General features: G+C 45.3%; 1 protein-coding gene across 1 annotated transcript in view; it reads left to right on the forward strand.

Moving 5' to 3' along the window:
• KIAA1549L (KIAA1549-like ortholog) overlaps positions 1–11,387 on the forward strand; it is a 124,745-nt gene extending 113,358 nt beyond the window's left edge. The window contains exons 18-20 of the mRNA XM_010831832.1: positions 1,122–1,270; positions 2,404–2,555; positions 9,904–11,387. Coding sequence (XP_010830134.1) covers positions 1,122–1,270; positions 2,404–2,555; positions 9,904–10,185 — 583 coding nt within the window. The 3' untranslated portion in view covers positions 10,186–11,387. The remainder of the gene's footprint in view (positions 1–1,121; positions 1,271–2,403; positions 2,556–9,903) is intronic.
• The last annotated feature ends 9,528 nt before the right edge of the window (positions 11,388–20,915 follow it).

The raw sequence follows: 20,915 nt of genomic DNA on the forward strand, positions 1-20,915 counted from the left end.
CCCCCCCCACCCACCTCCTGTGGAGTTTAATCCTCACAGCCTGTGTCTGACCCTCCCTGGGGAATAGTTGCTCCTGAGGGTTCTGAATTGGAGGAGCTTGTCATCAGTGACTCATGCTACATTTGCTGAAGGCCCGCACCTACTTCTTATTTCTCCTTTCATGTCCTTCTGCACCATTTGTCATCCTCGCCAAGTATCAGGAGGTCACTCCTCCATAGGAAACCAGAGGGTTGGACCAGAGAGGAACCTTTGAGATGGAGTCACCCTCCTCTTTGAGGAAACTGGGGCTCAGAGAGAGGAGGTAGTTGGGGCTCAGAGAGAGGAGGTAGTTAGGACTCAGACCCCTGCCTCCTGTCCTGCTCCCTGGCACCCCTGTGCAGAGGGTGGCCCTGTGGGCTGGCAACCTGCTACCTGTTGTGGCTGTCTTTGCCTCCTTCCATCTGAATTTTAGGAAAGCCGGAGTGCCTCTGCCAAAGAGAAGACAGAGACTGGCTAAAGCACCCTTTATACTGGGGTGAGAAGCCAATGCCCCCACCCTAGCCCCCTCTTATTACCTGGCTTTCTGAGCACTAAGTGGAAATGGGTGTTAAGTGGGCCAGATTCTCTGCTTACCTGTGGAACAAAAACGTGTTCTCGCATTCATAACACTCGGCAAGCACTAGGCTTCTGCTCCAGAGAGCAGACCCCAGCCCTAGCTTCCGGAGCTTGGGGCTTCTTGCTTCCAGCCGCTCTCCAGATGAAGCCTTCCCATTGGCTGCCGGTGATGTCATCGCCTGCCAGGTTGACCATCCCCAGCTAAGACCCAGTGCTAATTGCTTGGCTCATGTTTTTGTGGAGATGAAGTGTTCTACTCCCCAGAGACACAAGAGTCACCCACAGGGGAGCACTGACCTTGAATGTCTAAAAATGACTCCAGCTCGGCCACCGCGACGGCTGCTCCAGGTCTGGGCGTGCAGGCCCCCTTTGTCATCGGGGGGCCGGGGGCTGCAAACTCAGGCCCGAAGACCCAGCAGTCCTGTCGCTCGGAGGCCGAGGCGCTCCCCGGCTTCCCCGGGAGCCCCGCCTCACCCCGCGGGCCGCAGTCCCAGCAGGCGGCTAAGGTGGCCTCTCTCCCCGCCCAGGTCCACTTCGGACGTTGGCAGCAAGACTAGGATGGCCGAGTCCGCGGGGCCCGAGCCCGCCCAGCTGCACGACAGCGCCTCCTTCGCGCAGGTGTCCCGAGGCCCCGTGTCCGTGGCGCAGTTGGATCAGTCGGCTTTAAATTACTCAGGTGGGCTAGAGGAGAAAAGTCTGGAAGAAGCACGCCCCCTGCCCCAGCGTCACCCCCTCTACCTCTGTTCTTTGCCTCCCCCGCTCTTCACCTTCTGTCCGCCAGGCTCAGGAATCAAAGCGGCTGTATGTCTGGATCTCCTGTAGCCCTGGCTAGAAGAGCTACTGCTTTTATTTGTTTACAATATCTGAAATCTGACAAAATACTAAGATATATTACAGTCAGGGTGGATGTTAACATCTTTCCAGACCTCAGACCTTTAAAAAAAGCAATCCGGATACAACTGTCTACCCCCAACTCATTCCCCTTCTCCCCAGAGGTAATTACAGTCCTTAAGTAGTAGGTGTTAACATTTCACTACGTTACAACAATATACTGTATTAATGCTATATATATTTTAAATTTACATAAGTGATGCCAAGCTATACCTTTCCTTTTGCACTATTTTCTTGATTAAACATTGGTAGCAAGGGTTCTCCAGGTTGCTACACTCATATTGATCCAGTTCATTTGTTTACACTGCCATGTGGTATTCCATTATGAGATATGCCACAGTTGATCCTGTCCCCTGATGAGGGACATACTGGTTGTTTCCAGTGTTTCGCTGTTACAAACAATGAACGTGGAGGTTTGGACATGCCCTAATGGGTTTTTTCTTGTAACCAAACCATTCCTTTTAGGCTAAAACACCCAGTTGTCAATACTTAGTAAAGCATAGTGTGTCCAGAAATTCCACCAATGAAACCCATTCCTTTTGGTTCCTCTTCTTGGCTCTTTAAGAACACCCATCCTTCTGGGAGGAAAACCCCCGGCACCAAGGTGTCATTTCCTCTTGCCAGCAGATCAGGGGTGTCGGATGGGGATGGGGGAATTGGTGAAGGCTCGGCAAGGGGAGTTGAGCCATTGCATCTCTAGAAAGCCAGGTCCAAGTATCAGCAGGTGACTCTACTACTGTCTGAGCAGGTGAGCAGGGGCTGAGGCTACAGGTGGAAATCTGTTGCCCCCCGCCCCCCAGGAGCTCCTTCTCCAATGCCAGAATCCTCCTATTTCCCAGCTTCCCCAAGCTTGTGCAGATGTTAGCCCAGTGGGCAAGGCGCTGGCTTAATCTCACCCATCCATCTCCTCCATGCCAGGTAATACGGTGCCAGCAGTGTTCGCCATCCCAGCTGCCAATAGACCTGGTTTCACCGGCTACTTCATCCCAACGCCCCCCTCGTCCTATAGGAACCAGGCCTGGATGTCCTACGCTGGAGAGAACGAGCTCCCCAGCCAGTGGGCTGATTCGGTGAGACCCTCGCTGATTCCCTGCTTGACATACTTCAGGGAGAAAATGGATGTGAGGCTGAGACTAAGTGTTTTGTTATCTCAGGGCCCCTCTCACCAACCAGGTGTCGAAAGTCAGCCTTGAGAAGAGGCAGTTGGCAATTGGAGGGGGTTGGGGTTGAGGGACTGGTGGTGGTGGTGGTGATATCCTTTGATAGAGATGTCTGAGAACCACTTTCAGTCAGATTCCACCTCTTCCTGGAGGGCACCCTTAATCAAATACATTTTTATATTAACTGTCAATTTTTGAGTATTTTCTATGTGCCAGACACCATGTTAGATGTTCTATTTATGTTGTCTTAATCTACACAAGACCCATAATGTAGGTATTATTGTTGTTCCTATGATGTATCCAGCATTCAGACCTGCATCTTCCCAGCTCCAAAGCCTTTACCAAGTTTGTTCCTTTCAACTTTAAAATCCTATAAGAATTTTAGTTGCAATACCAGAAAAAGAAGTATTAGAAGCCCAGGACAGAACTACTTTGCATGTAGATCCGAAGGCTTTCTGCATGTCTTCAGCTGAAGACTGTCTTGTCACAGTCCCCTGGTTTCTTCCTTATACGAGTAGGAGTTTATGGCACAGTTGACTTGGCTCAGCCTAGACCAAAGAGGGGCAGCGACCAGCTGAACCTGAATATGCACACCCAGAGCTGCCTTTCGGCCACCTGTTAAAGCACTGCCAAATGAAAAACAAAAAGCAGGCAAACAGAAGTAGCACAGTGATGGCCCCTAGAGTGGGTGTGAGACCCTCTGTCACGGATAAGAAAGGCAGGCTGTCTTCTGAAGGCCTGTGTTCATTTTAGTGTTTGTTTCAGCATTTGTCAATACACATTGACACCCAAGGCCTGTGTCAACTTTTCTCTCTGTCCAGACCCCTGGGGTCCATTCTGTCTACCCCTCAGGTTCACTTCAGCCCCAGCATTGGTGTCTGCTCTTATTGTAGTGATGCCACATTTAAGCATCGTCAGGGTAAAACTACCCTACATATTTATTAATTTTCCTGGTGATCAAAGCTTATCCCTGAGCTTCCCTGGTGGCTCAGTGGCAAAGAATCCACCTGCCAATGCAGGAGACACATGCATTGTGTCTCCCGATCCCTGATTCGGGAAAATTCCACATGCCATAGAGCAACTAAGCCCACACGCCACAACTATTGAGCCTGTGCTCTAGAGCCCGTGCTTCGCAACGAGAGAAGCCACCGCAAGGAGAGGCCTGAGTAGTGCAGAGAGAGAGTAGCTCCCGCTCTCGCAACTAGAAAAAAGCTCACACAGCAATGAAGACCTAGCACTGCCATAAATAAATAAATAAAATTGTATATTTAAAAAGTTATCTTTAAAAAAAGCTCATTCCTTTACTTGCCAAAATATCTTTAAAATATGTGCTATCTTGAATTTTAACATTCTGGAATGAATTACATCCTTCTCCCCTTCTTTAGAAGAAAAACATGATTTAATTTGTCTTTAACAAATGATTCAACATCATTATTATGCCTCACTGTACTAAAATGACTTCTGTAAGATGGGCTCTGATGGTTTGTAGAATTATTTCCCCTGTGTCAAACATCTCCAAACTATGCTTTTTGGAATTACTACAAGGCTTAGTATGGTTTTTCTTTCTCCTGACCTTGCTCCCAGCTCAATCCTTCTATTGCTGCCAATGTCCCCATTTTCAGATATGCTGCTGCTGCTGCTAAGTCACTTCAGTCGTGTCCGACTCTGTGAGACCCCATAGACGGCAGCCCACCAGGCTTCCCCATCCCTGGGATTCCCTAGGCAAGAATACTGGAGTGGGTTGCTATTTCCTTCTCCAATGCATGAAAGTGAAAAGTGAAAGTGAAATCGCTCAGTTGTGTCCAACTCTTAGCGACCCCATGGACTGCAGCCTACCAGGCTCCTCCATCCATGGATTTTCCAGACAAGAGTACTGGAGTGGGGTGCCATTACCTTCTCCGACTTTCAGATATACTCACCCTTAAATATGCTTTGCCTAATGTACTATTATCTGCAAATGAGGCACGTCTGAGCTCATTAGAGTTGTTTGTAGAGTTGGAGTAAATAAACTCTAAGAGAGTAACTAGAGGCATTCCCTACTGATAAGTCTACACATTTTAGTGTGGGAGTGTTTGGCCTGTGTTCTGGTTGTTAGTGGGCCTTTTTTGCTTCCTTTGTCTTGCTCAGCTCTTCTAAACAGCTGAAATCACGGGGTGTGCGTTGATCAGTTCAGATTTTATTTGACTCTGTAATTTCACTAGCAATCTAAATATAATGTGTACTTTTCAGAAAGTAGATGGTACTTAACTTTTGCTAATTAGTCAGTAAACCTGCAGCTTTGTCAGCTCACCCTCTGTGTGCAGGGTGCGCTGGGTGCCTGGCAGGAGTCAGCAGATGTATTTATAAAACCTTGGCCCTTGCCTTCAAGATACTTAGAGATAACACTTAGCCAGGCTTATGGCGACATAACTCTGATGCCTCTGGTTTCATGTTGCCTTAAAAATGAAGGAAAGGTAACCCAGCAAATCAAAACCTAATCTTCTGGACAGGATGACTTGATCACCGCATTCCCCCACCCCATCCCCAGTGTGAGGGAGAGTTAGTTTCTTATTAGCTGTTTTTAAGAGAAAAATGATTGCTACAGCCTAGATGGGTCTTTCATGGAGCCCACTTACTATCTGCAGGTAAGCAGGTATGGCCCCTTGCGTGGAACACAGTAGCCAGGGACCAAGCTGGGAGGTCGGGTGCTTTATCGCATTTGAAAGACGGCACAGGAGGTTCAGAGGGACCAGTTGATAAAGATATTCAGATATTCTTTCAGCTTGAGAAAGATATTCCATTGGAGAAAATGTTCACCTTCTGGCATCACCACCTCAATGGACTTGAGTTTGAGCAAACTCCAGGAGACAGTGAAGGACAGGGAAGCCTGGTATGCTGTAGTCCATGGGGTCAGAAAGAGTCCAACATGTCTTAGCAACTGAACAAAAACCACATCCATGTGAGATGAAAAAAGTGCCTACCCTCAGCTGGTGTTAGTGGTAAAGAACCCGACTGCCAGTGCAGGAGATTTAAGAGACGTGGGTTCTATCCCTGGGTTGGGAAGACCCTCTGGAGGAGGCCATGGCAACCCACTCCAGTATTCTTGCCTGTAGAATCCCATGGACAGAGAGTTTGGCGGGCTAGAGTCCATAAGGGTCCCACGGAGTCGGACACGACTGAAGTGACTTTGCATGTATGCACACATGTGCCATTTGGATGTCTGGCCTTCCTGATTCCAGGTATCCAGATGTAAGGAGCTAGCTTGCATAACACCTGGACCTGGCTTGATAAATAGATTTCATTCCTGGCGCTAGATGGAGAAGGATTGGGAAGGAGTTACCAGGCTCAGCAGGAAACTGCTGTTGTCTAAAGGGGATGCTTCCCATGGGCACTGGCTACACAAGGACTGATGTTTGGCAGTCCTGGATTTTGGTCCACAAGGTGTGGTGGGTCCCACCTGCATCTCCTGTAAGAGAGGTAGAGTATGTCATTTCCTCATCTTCTGCACTTCTGAGGGGAACATTTCATGCAAAGATGGGCACAATAAAGGACAGAAATGGTACGGACCTAACAGAAGCAGAAGATATTAAGAAGAGGTGGCAGAGGTGGCAAGAATACACAGAAGAACTATACAAAAAAGATCTTTACAACCCAGATAACCACGATGGTGTGATCACTCACTTAGAACCAGACATCCTGGAGTGCAAAGTCAAGTGGGCCCTGTGAAACATCACTGCGAACAAAGCTAGTGGAGATGATGGAATTCCAGTTGAGCTATTTCAAATCCTAAAAGATGATGCTGTGAAAGTACTACACTCAATATGCCAGCAAATCTGGAAAATTCAGCAGTGGCGACAGGACTGGAAAAGTTATTTTCATTCCAAACCCAAAGAAAAGCAATGCCAAAGAAGGCTCAAACTACCACACAATTGCACTCATCTCATATGCTAGCAAAGTAATGCTCAAAATTCTCCAAGCCAGGCTTCAACAGTATGTGAACTGTGAACTTCCAGATGTTCAAGCTGGTTTTAAAAAAGGCAGAGGAACCAGAGATCAAATTGCCAACATCCGTTGCATCATCAAAAAAGCAAGAGAGTTCCAGAAAAATATCTACTTCTGCTTTATTGACTATACCAACCCTTTGACTGTGTGGATCACAACAAACTGGAAAATTCTTAAAGAGATGGGAATACCAGACCACCTGACCTGCTTTCTGAGACATCTGTATGCTGGTCGAGAAGCCACAGTTAGAACTGAACATGGAACAACAGACTGGTTCCAAATCGGGAAAGGAGTACATCAAGGTTGTATATTGTCACCCTGCTTATTTAACTTCTATGCAGAGTACATCATGAGAAATGCTGGGCTGGATGAAGCACAAGCTGGAATCAAGATTGCCAAGAGAAATATCAGTCACCTCAGATATGCAGATGACACAACCATTATGGCAGAAAGCAAAGAACTGAAAGAGCCTCTTGGTGAAACTGAAAGAAGAGAGTGAAAAAGTTGGCTTAAAACTCAACATTCAGAAAACTAAGATCATGGCATCCGGTCCCATCACTTCATGGCAAATAGATGGGGAAACAGTGGAGGCAGTGACGGACTTTACTTTTTTGAGCTCCAGAATCACTGCAGATGGTGACTGCAGCCATGAAATTAAAAGATGCTTGCTCTTTGGAAGGAAAGTTATGACCAACCTAGACAGCATATTAAAAAGCAGAGACATTACTTTGCTAACAAAGGTCCCTCTAGTCAAAGCTATGGTTTTTCCAGTAGTCATGTATGGATGTGAGATTTGGACTATAAAGAAAGCTGAGCGCCGAAAAATTGATGCTTTTGAACCGTGGTGTTGGAGAAGACTCTTGAGAGTCCCTTGGACTGCAAGGAGATCCAACCAGTCCATCCTAAAGGAAATCAGTCCAGAATATTCATTGGAAGGACTGATGCTGAAGCTGAAACGCCAATACTTTGGCCAACTGATGCAAAGAACTGACTCATTTGCAAAGACCCTGGTGCTGGGAAAGATTGAAGGCAGGAGGAGAAGGGGATAACAGAGGATGAGATGGTTGGATTGCATCACCGACTCCACAATGGAGATGAGTTTGAGTAAACTCCAGGAGTTGGTGATGGACAGGGAGCCCTGGCGTGCTGCAGTCCATGGGGTCACAAAGAGTCGGACACGACTGAGCAACTGAACGGAACTGAACCGGTGGAGTCCAGTGCCCCAGCCTGTCCCAGCCACCAGCACGAAGTCAGTTAATGCTGCAGAGCTGGGAGGTCTCAATAGTTGGACACTGACCTCAGCTCCACCTAAACTTGAAATCCAGGGAAAGGGGACATGGCAGCTTCTTTCACAAACAGGGCACCAGGTGCCTATCCTTCAGTGATTTTCAAAGTATGCTGCTCAGAACCCTGGGTTCTAAGACACTCCCTTCTGTGTACCATGCACAGTTCAGGGCACAGTGATAAGCAGGTGAGACACGGTTTTGCCTTCACAAGTCGATGACTGAGATGAGTGATGAAGTCATGAGTGATGACTAGTTATGGAATTTACAGGAAGCCCTTGACTAATATAGGGCTGGGGAAGGTCTCTCAGAAGAAAAGCAGTGTGAAGTGAGACTTGACAGGCAAATACTGTGTCCTGGCCTTGTGCTCTGTTCCCCCCAGTTAATTACCAGTGTGTCCCCAGCTCACATGGCCCAAGGACTTGGACAGTCTGACTCCAGTTTTCCTCTAAGATGCAAGTGCAATGTATTTGCAACTTCGTCTTTCTTTGCCAGGTCTTGTAGGGAAATTAAAGCCCCAAACTTTGGGACATCCCGTCACTTCTTTCATTATTCGGGTCCTCCCTGGTTCTCTCCCAGGTTCTCAGATCCTGTCTCCTCTCTACCTCCAGTGGGTCCACCCCCTACACAGTGTTTCTTCCTACAGTACAGACTTTCCTCTGCCTGCCACCCCTGGTGGCTCCCAGGCCAGGGACTGGGAGAGGCTGACGGGAGCTAGGAGGGGCCTGCTTTCTTACTACATGTTCACCCATCCAGAATTTCTGAATCATCACCCAACTTCATCCCACTCCATCCTTACCAGCTCCCACACATGCATCTCTGTAAAGAATGGGAACATGATGAATTCCTCAGAAGTGGGCCATAGAAAAGGTAACTCTGTAATTTGGTGTTCAGCGGCTTTCTGATCTGGTCCAGCCCACCCTTCTTCCTGAGCTCCTCCCACACCGCCCACACCCTCTGTGGTCAGACCACCTTACTGAACCTCCCTGGGGACACCGTCCTCCGTGTATTGCCAGGCCTCTGCATGGCTCTTCCTCTGCCTAGAATGCCCCTTCCACCTTGTCTTCCACAAAACAGCCTCTCCATCCTAGCCATCTCCTCTCCAGACTCAGCTAAGATGCTTCTCCTGGAAAGCTGCCTTACTGTCCACATGTGTCCCATCCCCTGCAGCACCCCAGGGCCTACGTGATCCATGGGCATTTATCTCACAGTGATGCGACTAGCTTATGGGATATAAAGGTCTTTTGTGGATTACCCTGGAACAGCATCCCCATGTGTGGCCCTGTTTCTGTGGGCAAGTCGATCCTGAATTCTAAATCATTGTCCTGTCCATATTTCTAGAAGTGTCCATATTATTGGCATAGAACTATCTTCCACTTTTAATGAAAAGAAAATTTTTTCAAGAAGCCAAGATCTTATTCCAGATTCATGACATGATAGTTCAGTGATTAACTCCCAGCCTTGAAGCCAGCCTAGCCTGTCTCTGTGGCTTGTTAGCTGTGGCAGCTTTGACTGAGACACTGTTTTTGCTTCCTCTTCTGTAAAATAAGAGTAACAATACCTACCTCCTAGGAGAATTGCTTTGAGAATTAAATGAGATCATGATTGGAAAGCCCTTAGCACAGGGCTCGTTCAGCATTAACTGTTGTCATCAGTAATAAATCCCTGAGTCCTTTGAGGTCCTTAAAGAACCACATTTCTCTGCCTAGATGGTGCTTATATTAAAAAGGTAGCCAGGTAGATTCAGATGTAGACTGGGTATGTGCCCACTGTTTGCACAAAGTGTAAAATGCCTATTTAATTCATCCAACCAGCAGAACCAGTGAGTCCAAGTCACCTAGCTTTTATATCTGCACAATGGCGAGTTGCCTTCATTTTCTTCTAAATCTCTTTCCTTGTCCTCAATCCCCTCCTCCTTTGGTATCTAGTGTATCCTGTGACTTGAGCCCATTCCTGATACCTGGCCCTGTCTTCTCTCCCGACATGCTCTGCAGGTCCCCCTCCCGGGGTACATTGAGGCTTACCCCCGATCCCGGTATCAGCAGAACTCGCCCTCCAGGCTCCCTCGTCAGTACAGCCAGCCAGCCGGGCTGCACCCCAGCTTGGAGCAGGCCCCGGTGCCCTCCACAGCAGCCTCGCAGCAGAGCCTGGCGGACAACGACCCATCCGACACCCCCCTCACCAACATTTCCACGGCAGCCCTGGTGAAAGCCATCCGGGAAGAGGTGGCCAAGCTTGCCAAGAAACAGACAGACATGTTCGAGTTCCAGGTCTAATGCCTTCACCCCTTGAGACTTCCAGACTCTGAGGAAGCAGGCTTTGGGTTTTTCCAGGTGTGGTGGGACTGGAGACATGAGACGATGCAGGAGTCTTTCTCAGCCTCAGTTTCTAAAAAGGTGAACAGAGGGGCTTCTGGGAAACAGGAAACTCTTGAACAACGGGATGCTTGGCCTATTCAACTGATTGTATGTCAACAAGCCCGCATGTGGGACCATATGTTTGATACTCTGTTATGTTAACTGTTTGAGCTGTGGGTGTATTCCATCCCCTGTGGAGCCTTAGTCAGGAGAGACGAGACGCTTGCTAATCTGCAGATTCCTGTCCAGTACCACATTTTAACAGGTCACCAGAAGAGGGCAAGCACAGCTTTATCTTCAGTGACCTCTGCATGTTAACTGTTTCTGTGTTAAAGGCAATGCAGGCGTGTGAAGAAGCCCCAGACTGTTCTCTCATTCAGCCAGAACTGTAATTATCCAGTCACCTCCAGTCTCCAAGGGAGACACTGACTCCAGCCAAGAAACTTGAGTCCTTTTCTTTTAAAGGTTCATATTCAAAGTCAAATAAATTGGATGAAAATCAGGACTGTCAATGACTGCAGCTACACATAGTCCTGACTCTTCCCCCTCCCCCCAATTAATTCAACAAAGGCCAAGAAAGAGAGAAGATAAGAGGGAATGGTGGATTTGTGTTGACAGGTTCTTTGAAAAGGTGTTGTCATGTTGGAAATAGAGTATTCTGCAAGTTGGGCTCTAGCTGGAAGAGCATCGGTGCTAAGAGCTTTTAGGATCCTACAAAAGAAAAACGGGTTTTCTTTGTCCTGCAGTGAAGGTAATCTGAGAACAGAGCTTCTCTCGTTTTGGGGGGACAATAGATACATCGACTTTTACAAGGAAATCTCTGTCTCTTCAACAATGATGTCCAGCATGTGCTGCCCAGTGATACAAAAGGAAATAGTCATCAATGCCTATTGGAAGCAGGAATAGTGAACCCAGTCTCCCCAGGCTGCAGCCTCTGTTTATAGAAACTTCTGAATGTAGAAAATCTGTTGATTTATGTTCAAATGTAAATAACATTTTAAAAGGTGTATGGAGTTAGCCAGTCCCCTTCCATACTTGTCCCCATAATTAATAGACATAGGAGGACATTTGCCGCAATGGCGGGCTTCTGACCTCGTGACCATGATGTTGTAAGTTAGGCTTCCTGGCATGGTAGGTCAGCCTCCAGAGCTCTGGGTGGACATTGCCTTGCAGCCCTGAGGCACCAGCTGCTGACTATCAACGCTGACTTCGGGTAGCCCAGGGGAAGGGACACCCTGGTTCCATCACCAACTTTGGGAGCTGTGCTCAATGTCAAGGGCTTTCATGGTGTCTGTTGGGGAGTGAGGTCCTTTCCTGCCTTCACCCACGATCCATCTAGCTTCAGCTTGTATTCATCTCCTCTGAGTCCATCTTTCCATTCTCCTCATGAGTTTCTTTGGTCTTTACTGAGAGAAGAAGGTGGAAATTTTCAAATTGAGAGAAGAGTAGGAATGGAACTGATTAGAGTGAGAGAATCAAACTGTCAAAGCACAGACTTTTCAAAGAAGCTGTTTTTATTTCTCAATGGCAAATTGCCCTTTCTGCAATGTTCTGGAGACGATGTGTCATGGATCCCCCAAACCAGTCTCTTGTTCGGATGATATTAGGTAGCGTCCTTTTGGTATGCTGGTTGATCTTTCATAGTGTTAGTTTTTTGTTACTTAAAAAAAAAAATCAGCTATAAATAAAATGTATTTTTGTAATTTCCATGTGTATATATGGTATATTTCTACCAATGGCCAGGTGTTGTAACCCAAAACCTAAATCAGTTTGCAAACACTGTGGACAGTGCAAGATTTTATTGACAGATGAACACAATGCCTAAGTCTATCCAAATAGGGATTCAGTGCACTTGAATGAACAAAGAGCCAAAGAAACTCAGCCTTTTCATGCAAACGGTATGAGTCTGATAAAGTCAGCTACATTGTCCCGCCTTATCAATGATATTACTATCTCATCAGTGCAATGATATCAACCCAGTACTTTGTCTACTTGGTAAATGCTTGGAAATACTGTATGTGAAAATGAAGTTTCAAGACCTTAGTGTAATTTAAATATATACACATGCTTCCAAGACAGTGTCTACACTTTGGATGTCCCAGTGACTCGCAGAGGAAGAGCCCACAGTGTGCTGTGGTCTGGGTCCAGTTGGCTAAGAGGATGCCGAAAAATCACAGTGAGCTGTGTAGAGTCCCCTGAGATAATGAGTCAGTCAGTGGAGATGACTACAAATACAGCATTCTAAGTCAGACACTCTTTTAAACTAGACACCACAGGTTTAAGAGCAGTATATGGGAGGAAAACCTTAAGTTGAGGAGAAATCAGTGTGTCCATGTTGTCCCACCAATGCAAAGATGGCCACCATTGTTTGATGTCCTGTGACTAAGATGGGGGTCCCTTTTCTGAAGAGTCTCCTGACCCTCAGGAGATGATAGATACCTATGGCTGGCCCTGAGACAAGGCAGGTGTTCAGAAGTGCCATGAGAGCCCAGAGATTCTGTGTTCCTCATGACCCTCCAGACAGTTGAAGAAACCTTGAAGAACCAGAGGACCTTTGGTGACGTCCAAGAAGGAAGCCAACGTTCGGAGAAGTGGAGTAACCTGCCCAGGCCTTCAGCCCCAGCCCACTTACTCGTGATCGGGCTTGCTTTCCATTTCACCATGCTGCCTGAACGCTTGTCTGTGATGCGTTTCTTGAACTGTGCTAGGAAGTTTAAAAAGTAGACAAGGGTTATATGAGGGACTCCCTACATTCTTGCAAAGGAAAAAGATGATTGAATACAGTGTATAGAGGGCAATGCATTTGTGGCATAATAAACATTTTTTGGAACTAGTTTCGATGTGAGTTTTCTGAGTTCATGAAAAGAAAAGCATTTTGGCTTTTTCTAGAGAGTGCCATCAAGGAAATGGGGTTCTCCACTGCTGTGGAAGACTTTAGGGGTGTATTCTTCTCTTAGTGCCATGGATCTAAACAGGCAGCCTGAGTTGACTAATGACTAAGACAGGGTGGATCATGTAGGAATCAGTTCTCTGGTGCCAGAAGTTATATTGTGCATTTGTTAATTTAAGAATTCAGCAGAAGGGCATGTATAATTTCTGGGTATTCTTGATGGAAGAATGGATAGGATATTGTTGGATTTGTGATTTTTTAAAAAAGAAAAAAAAAAAAACCTCACAGTACAGATGGAGGAGGAGAAAAATTTAAATACCTGACTAAAATGCTTCTCTAACAGGCAGGAACTAACAAAATATATAAAAAGATTTAAATCCTGATTACCAATAAATAGGCTTCTTTTTCATACATAACATGTACACATTGTTTAATGAATAAAATAACAGATATTATTTTAAAGTCTGAGAACAGAATTTAAATGTAAGTCACTCCTTGTTACACATCAGAAAGTAGTTTGGACTTTTCTAACAAAATACAGCCAAATGTGCTTAGGAAAAGATAGTAGTTTAGCTTAGAGCAGTGACTGACTTGGGTCCAAGTGTTAGAAATTAAATGTGACCATTTAGTCCAATCTGGAAGATATTCTAGTCAAGGGCCTTTGCATACTTGGTCAGATGTGGGGAGTGACTGAGAAAATATAGGCAGACCTCAGAAATATTGTGAGTCTGGTTCCAGACTGCCACAATTAAGCAAATATCATAATAAAGTGAGTCCATTCATTTTGGGATTCCTGGTGCATATAAAGGTTATATTTATACTATAGTATATAGTCTATTAAATGTGCAATAGCATTATCTCTCAAAAAATACATATCTTAATTTAAAAATACTTTATTGCTTCAAAAATGCTAACCATCACCTGAGCCTTCAGCAAGTCATCATCTTTCTGCTGGTGGAGAATCTTGCCTCAGTGTTGATGGCCACTGACTGATCAGGGTGGTGGTTGCTGAAGGCTGGCATGGCTGTGGCAATTTCTTAAAGTAAGACAAGTGACTTTGCCAGACTGACTCTTTTCATGAATCATTTCTCTATGACTGCAGTGCTGTTTGATAGCATCTTAACCACAGTAGAACTTCTTTCAAAAGTGGAATCAGTCCTCTCAAAACCCTGCTGCTGCTTTGCCACCTAAATTTATGTCATATTCTAAGTCCTTTGTTGTCCTTTCAGCAGCCTTCTAGCACCTTCACCAGGAGTAGGTTCCATGTCAAGAAACCACTTTCTTTGCTCATCCATAAGAAGCAACTCCTCACCCATTACAGTTTTATCATAAGATGGCAGCAGTTCAGTCACATCTCCAGGTTCCATGTCTAATTCTAGTTCTCTTGCTGTTTCCATCACATCTGCAAGTACTTCCCCCACTGACGTCATCCATGAGAACTGGAATCAACTTCTTCTGAATTCCTATAAATGTTGATATTTTTACCTTTTCCCATAAATCACGAGTGTTCTTAATGGCATCTCGAATAGTGAATCCTTTCCAGAACGTTTTCAGTTGACTTTGCCTAGATCCATCAGAGGAATCACTGTCTACGAAATTTACAAAATATATCTCATAAAATAATAAGACTTAAAGCCAGAATTACTCCTTGATCCACAAGCTGCAGAACGGATGTGTTAGCAGGCATGAAAACTGTGAATCTCACTGTACATCCCTATCAGAGCTCTTGGTTGGCCAGGTGCATTGTCAGTCAGAAATATTTTGCTTTTTAACCTTTTTTTGTGTTGTTTGTTGGAGCAGTAATCTCAATGGTGGGCTTAAAATGTTCATTAAATCATGTTGTCAACAGATGTGCTGTCATCCAGGCTTTGCTGGTCCATTTATAGAGCACAGGCAAAGTAGTTTAGCCTAATTCTTAAGGGCCCTAGGGTTCAGGGAATGGTAAATGAACTTTAGTTTCAGCTTTCAGTTACCAGTTGCATTAGCCCCTAATAAGAGAGTCAGCCTGTCCTTTGAAGCTTCAAAACCAGGCACTGATTTCCTCTCTCTGGCTATAAAAGTCCTGGATGACATCCCCTTCTAAGACTGTTTTGTTGCTTGACTGTTAGCATAACTGATGCCGTTTGGACACTTAAGAGTTTCTCCTGTCCTTTATGCTGACCTTGTGGTTCATCTGGTAAAGAATCCGCCTGCAATGCAGGAGACCTGGGTTTGATCCCTGGGTTGGGAAGATCCCTGGAGAAGGGAAAAACTACCCACTCCAGTATTCTGGCCTGGAGAATTCAGTCCATGGGGTCGCAAAGAAACGGACACGACCGAGCAACTTGCACTGCACTTTGCTGACCTTACCCAGGACTGTGCTGTGCAGTGAATCACTTCTCTGTCATCAAAGGCTTTGTAATTAATAGATATTGTTTAAGAATCATCAGGACCAGTTTGCCTCAATGCTCTCTAGTCCTTCCCTGATGTATTCCTGGTGCCCATGAGACTAGTTGCTAAATTGCTTCAGTCGTGTCTGACTCTTTGAGACCCTGTGGACCGTAGCCCATCAGGCTCCTCTGTCCATGGGATCCTCCAGGCAAGAATACTGCAGTGGATTGCCATGCCCTCCTCCAGGGGATCTTCTCAGTCCAGGGACAGAACCTGCATCTCTTGTGTCTCCTGCATTGGCAGGTGGGTTCTTTACTACTAGTGCCACCTGGGAAGCCCCATGAGACTAGTTACCTACCATAATTCTTGACTTAGGAATGCACATCCTATTTCTAAGCACATATCTCTATATTCGAGGTTAACTATAAAATTGTGCCAGTGGCTCCTCAGCGGTGTGGAATGCTTCCAAATCGTTGTCTACCTGATCCCACCGTGGAAGATACCATATAATAAACTGATCCATTGATTTTATGGAGCTTCCTGCCTAACTTTTCAGTCTCAAGATGCCTTCTCAGTTAGGTGGGCACTTTCTGTCCCTTTGTCCTCCAACGTGTGTCTACATTAACAATCTGTTGTTTCATGCAGCCACCTTTGTTAACCATCTCAGGGGGATCTACTGGATAACTTCCTGCAGCTTCTACATCCGCACTTGCTGCTTCACCTTGCACTTGTATGGTTTGGAAATAGCTTCTTTCCTTAAACCTCTCTGCTGGCTTCAAACTTTTCTTCTGCAGCTTCCTCACCTCTTGGCCTTCAGGAAATTGAAGAGAGTTAGGGCCTTGCTCCGGAGAAGGCAATGGCCCCCAACTCCAGTACTCCTGCCTGGAAAATCCCATAGATGGAGGAGCCTGGAAGGCTGCAGTCCATGGGGTCGCTGAGGGTCAGACACGACTGAGTGACTTCACTTTCACTTTTCACTTTCATGCATTGGAGAAGGAAATGGCAACCCACTCCAGTGTTCTTGCCTGGAGAATCCCAGGGACGGGGGAGCCTGGTGGGCTGCTGTCTCTGGGGTCGCACAGAGTCAGACACGATTGAAGCGACTTAGCAGCAGCAGCAGCAGGGCTTTGCTCTGGGTTGGGCCTTGATTAAGGGGATGTTGCGGCTGGTTGGACCTTTAGACTATTAAAACTTGCCAGATCAGCAAAAAGGCTGCTTCACCTTCTTCTCATTTGTGTTTTCACTGGAGTAGCACTTTTAATTTCCTTCAAGAACGTTTTCTTTGCATTCACAGCTGGGCTAACTGCTGCAAGAGGCCTAGCTTTTGGCCTGTCTCAGCGATCAACATCCCTTCCTCTCACCGTTGTTGTTCCATCGCTAAGTCGCGTTCAACTCTCTGATCCCGTGGACCATAGCATGCCAGGCTTCCCTGTCCTTTACTGTCTCCTAGAGTTTGCTCAAACTCGTGTCCATTAAGTCAGCAATGCCATCCAACCATCTCATCCTCTGTCGTCCCCTTCTCCTTCTGCCTTCAATCTTTCCCAGCATCAGAATCTTTTCCTCTCACTAAGCCTAATCATTTCTGGCTTTTGATTTAAAGCGAGAGATGCTGAACTCTTTCTTTCACTTGAACAGTTGGAGACTATCATAGCATTATTCATTGTCCTAATTTCAATATTGCTGTGTCTCAGGGAATAGAAATGCCTGAGGAGAGGGAGAGAAGAAATAGAAACAGCCAGTCAGTGGAGCAGTCAGAACTCACACAACACTGATTGTTTGTCCTCTATCTGGGTGCAGTTTGTGGTGCCCAGAGCAATTATAACAGCAACATCAAAGATCAGTGATCCCTAGACCACCATAACAAATATAATAATAATGAAAAATTTTGAAATATTGCAAGAATTGCCAAAATGTGATACAAAGACAAGAAGTGAACAAATGCTGTTGGAAAAATTGTACCAACAGACTTGCTCAACAGAAGGTTGCCACAGACCTTCAATTTATTAAAAAAAAGAGAGAGAGAGATGTGTGAAGCACAATAAAGCAAAGCATAAGACAACCAGTTGTGGCCTGTTCAGGGGCCATTTCACGGAAACACAACAGATTCCAATTGGACTTCCCTGGTGAGTAAGACTCCGCACTTGCAGTGCAGGGGGCACAGGTTTGATCCTTGGGCAGGGCAGTTCCAGGTCTCACCCAGCTTGCTCTCTCCTGTCCTCTCTCCCACCTGCTTTCACCTCTACATATCTGCTTAGTTCTCTTGCTTGCCTCATCCTGCTAGCCTTCTCTGTTTTCTCATTGGTGTGTATTTAGTTGAAAGAATCCACCCCAGGACCCACTCTGCACAACTCTACCCTTTCAGTACCCACCCCTCTCTACACCCCTCTTTGTGCTCCCAGGGCAAATTCTTGAGACTCAGATTGGTCCAGTTCATCTGCCTATGATGAGCCACGCTTGGGTCAGGTGCCTATACAATCAGCTATAAGCGAGAGACAGGGTCACGTGACAAAAGCATGCCCCCAACCCCCACCATCGCCACGGACCGACCCTTTCAGTGAAGGCTTAGGTTGGGGGCTTGTACCCAGAGGAGGGAACATGCCACCCACCCCAGGACAGCAGCCAGCAGCTGGGTGGTCCCTATGGACATTGGCAGGGAGAGGAAAGGGCACCCTTGACTGCCACATCAGGTGAGAACACATGTGCTTGAAACCCTGGCAGGCTGGCCAGACCTGCCCCAACCACTTCGCACCCCAACACCAGTCCTATTGATACTGCTGCTGCATCTAGAAAGTGACTTCTGACTGAGGCCCAGATAGCAGAATGTCTTCCTCAGCAGATGATAAATACTTGTAAACTGAAATGCGTGCTCTTAGCTCAGGTGTGGTTAATATGGCTCCTGGCCACACACTTGAGAGATGAGAAAACTGATGAGCCTCTCAATAGAGTCTTTTGAAACCATATTGGTTTCAAGTGAAACTGATATTACTGTGATTCTTCCATTCTAAATATATAAAAGTCAGTCTCCCAAGCATTGAAAGTTCTCTTGACAGTAGCCTGTGATAAGTGCTAAAATGTGGGGTGTTTCTGGAAAGAAGTACTTAGGAAGTAGAATTCATGATTCCAGAGACAATTCTTTTAGAAGTTATTAAGTTGCTTTGATTAGGCAGGTTTCCAAAATAGGGAAATTTGTGCCGGGGCAGAATTTGTCTTCAAAGGACAAATCCAGACTTTAACAAAAGCCATTATGCAATGAAATCTAGAAATGGATTATTTTCATTCTCTGAATTTGTAAATTATGGAGGGAGGCCATCAAGGTATTTTACATAAATTAACTGTGGCTTCACCTTATTTTCCCTGTCTTGACCTTGTGTCTAAACTCACCCACCCACCCACACCCACCCTCGCCCAACACACATGGAAACTGAGTTGAGAGAAGGTTTTACCAAACAAAATCAGGAATATCATTGGTCTGGAAATTATGAAAAAAAGCAGAAATAATCACAGCCTTAACAACTCACTCTAAACCAGTCTCTAATTCCTCATTTGTGAAATGGGTATAAGAACTCCTGTATGTCCCACCTCTGGTGGTTATGAAGATCACTTGGCAGAATGCATCGCAAAGTGTCTTGGAAAGTATATTTGAAGATGTTCTTAAAGTATTAGCTTCATAATTCAGTTTCTTTTTTTTTTTTTGCTTTTGTGTAATAAAGTTTTATTAAAGTATAAAGGAGATAGAGAAAGCTTCTGACATAGGCATCAGAAGGGGGTAGAAAGAGTACCCGCTTGCTAGTGTTAACAATGAAGTTATATAATCCAAAGAATATCTGGAGGTTGTAAAGACCTCATCAGACCTACTCTCATAATTTACATTTTAAGATAACACTGTCCTCAGGCAAGATACATCCTTGTAAAGACCAGGTCTACTCTCATAATTAACATTTTAAGATAACAGAAGGTTGACTCTAAAGACTGTCCTTAGGCAGGATACATTATTGGTATATAATCCTAAGGAATGTGGAGAAAGAAAAAAAGTTTGTCCTTTCTTTTTCCTTGAGAATTTCAGACCCCTCTCTCCTTGGGGACGCCTAGACTCCCTATCAACCTGTCTAGGAACTGACTCTCTCATTCTCCCCCTATTTTTTTAGGAGAATTATGTTGTCTAGGGAAAAGGGGCGTCGTTCTCATTTTATAACTACTTTCGAGCTGACAAGGGGCGTTGTCCCTAAATTGGTGAGGCAACATATTTTCCTAATCCTCATATTGAGGATATCTGATCCAGGGGCCCCAAATAGTAGCTGTAGGAAGCTACAGCAGTAGCAGGAGTTTGAGCAACCATTTGTAACTTAAAAGCTTTCATGCGGCTAGAAACAAATCCAGTTATACAATTACAGATGCAGGGAGCAAACAGCAAGAACAAAACAACCAGAATTATTGTAATTAAGATAGTTGTCCACCATGGGGAACTAGTTAACGTTTCTCAAAGTGAGGCAATTGAGGCTTCAGGAGTATCCATGGCCCTAATCATCATGTTCATGTGGCTGGTAAAATGAGTAACATTCGTGCTCATATCAAGTATAAATGTACAGCATTGGGTATGAACAATGGCACAAGTTCCACCTTTTGTAGCTGTCAGAATATCTAGAGCCAATCTGTTTTGTAAAACCACCTTTCTAATTTGTGCTTGTTCAGCATTAAGAGCTGAAATAGCCTTTTGAGAATCTTGTAATGTCTGCTGAGTAAAATTAGTCAAAGCATCCACTCGTAACATAACATCTGTAGTTCTCAAAGAGGGAACAAACGCTGTAACCAAATAATCATACCAATGAAATACAGACCTTGCCCACCGAGTTTTAAGGTGGGGTAAATTAGCAGGCTTTTCTGGAAGCTCTGAAAATATAAAGCCATGAGTAAAGGCTAGACCCAGGGTACATCTCCCTATCCAACCAGGGGGAAGCCATGCCCATAGGTAAGAGCCACATATCTAATAAGTCTCGTTTGGAGCAAGCCAGCGCGACTGAGATATCCAGTCTCAATTTGTGCTTGGCCAGACAAAGGGAGAACCTGAACTGGGATTGGAAAACACGGGAATGATTACATTGCATGTTTCTTGAGACAAATATCCCAATTGTTTCCAATCATTGTAAGTAAGTTGTTGGCTAACTTTTGGGGATGGCTCTGTTTGTTCCCAGCATATAGAGGCAGTAGATATTAAACATCCTTTTTCAGGAGTTAGCCATGTAACCTCATCTCATATTTGATAAACGTCAGGTAAAAAACCATTAGATCTAGACCTATTTACCTTATATGTAGCAAAATAGTCATTGAACCGAGACAATGTATAATCAAAATTAAAAGTTTTTAAAACATTATGTCCATAGTTAGAGTACAA

This window comes from Bison bison, unplaced genomic scaffold (genome assembly GCF_000754665.1).
Source record: "Bison bison bison isolate TAMUID 2011002044 unplaced genomic scaffold, Bison_UMD1.0 scf7180017864531, whole genome shotgun sequence".
NCBI classification, from domain to species: domain Eukaryota; kingdom Metazoa; phylum Chordata; class Mammalia; order Artiodactyla; family Bovidae; genus Bison; species Bison bison.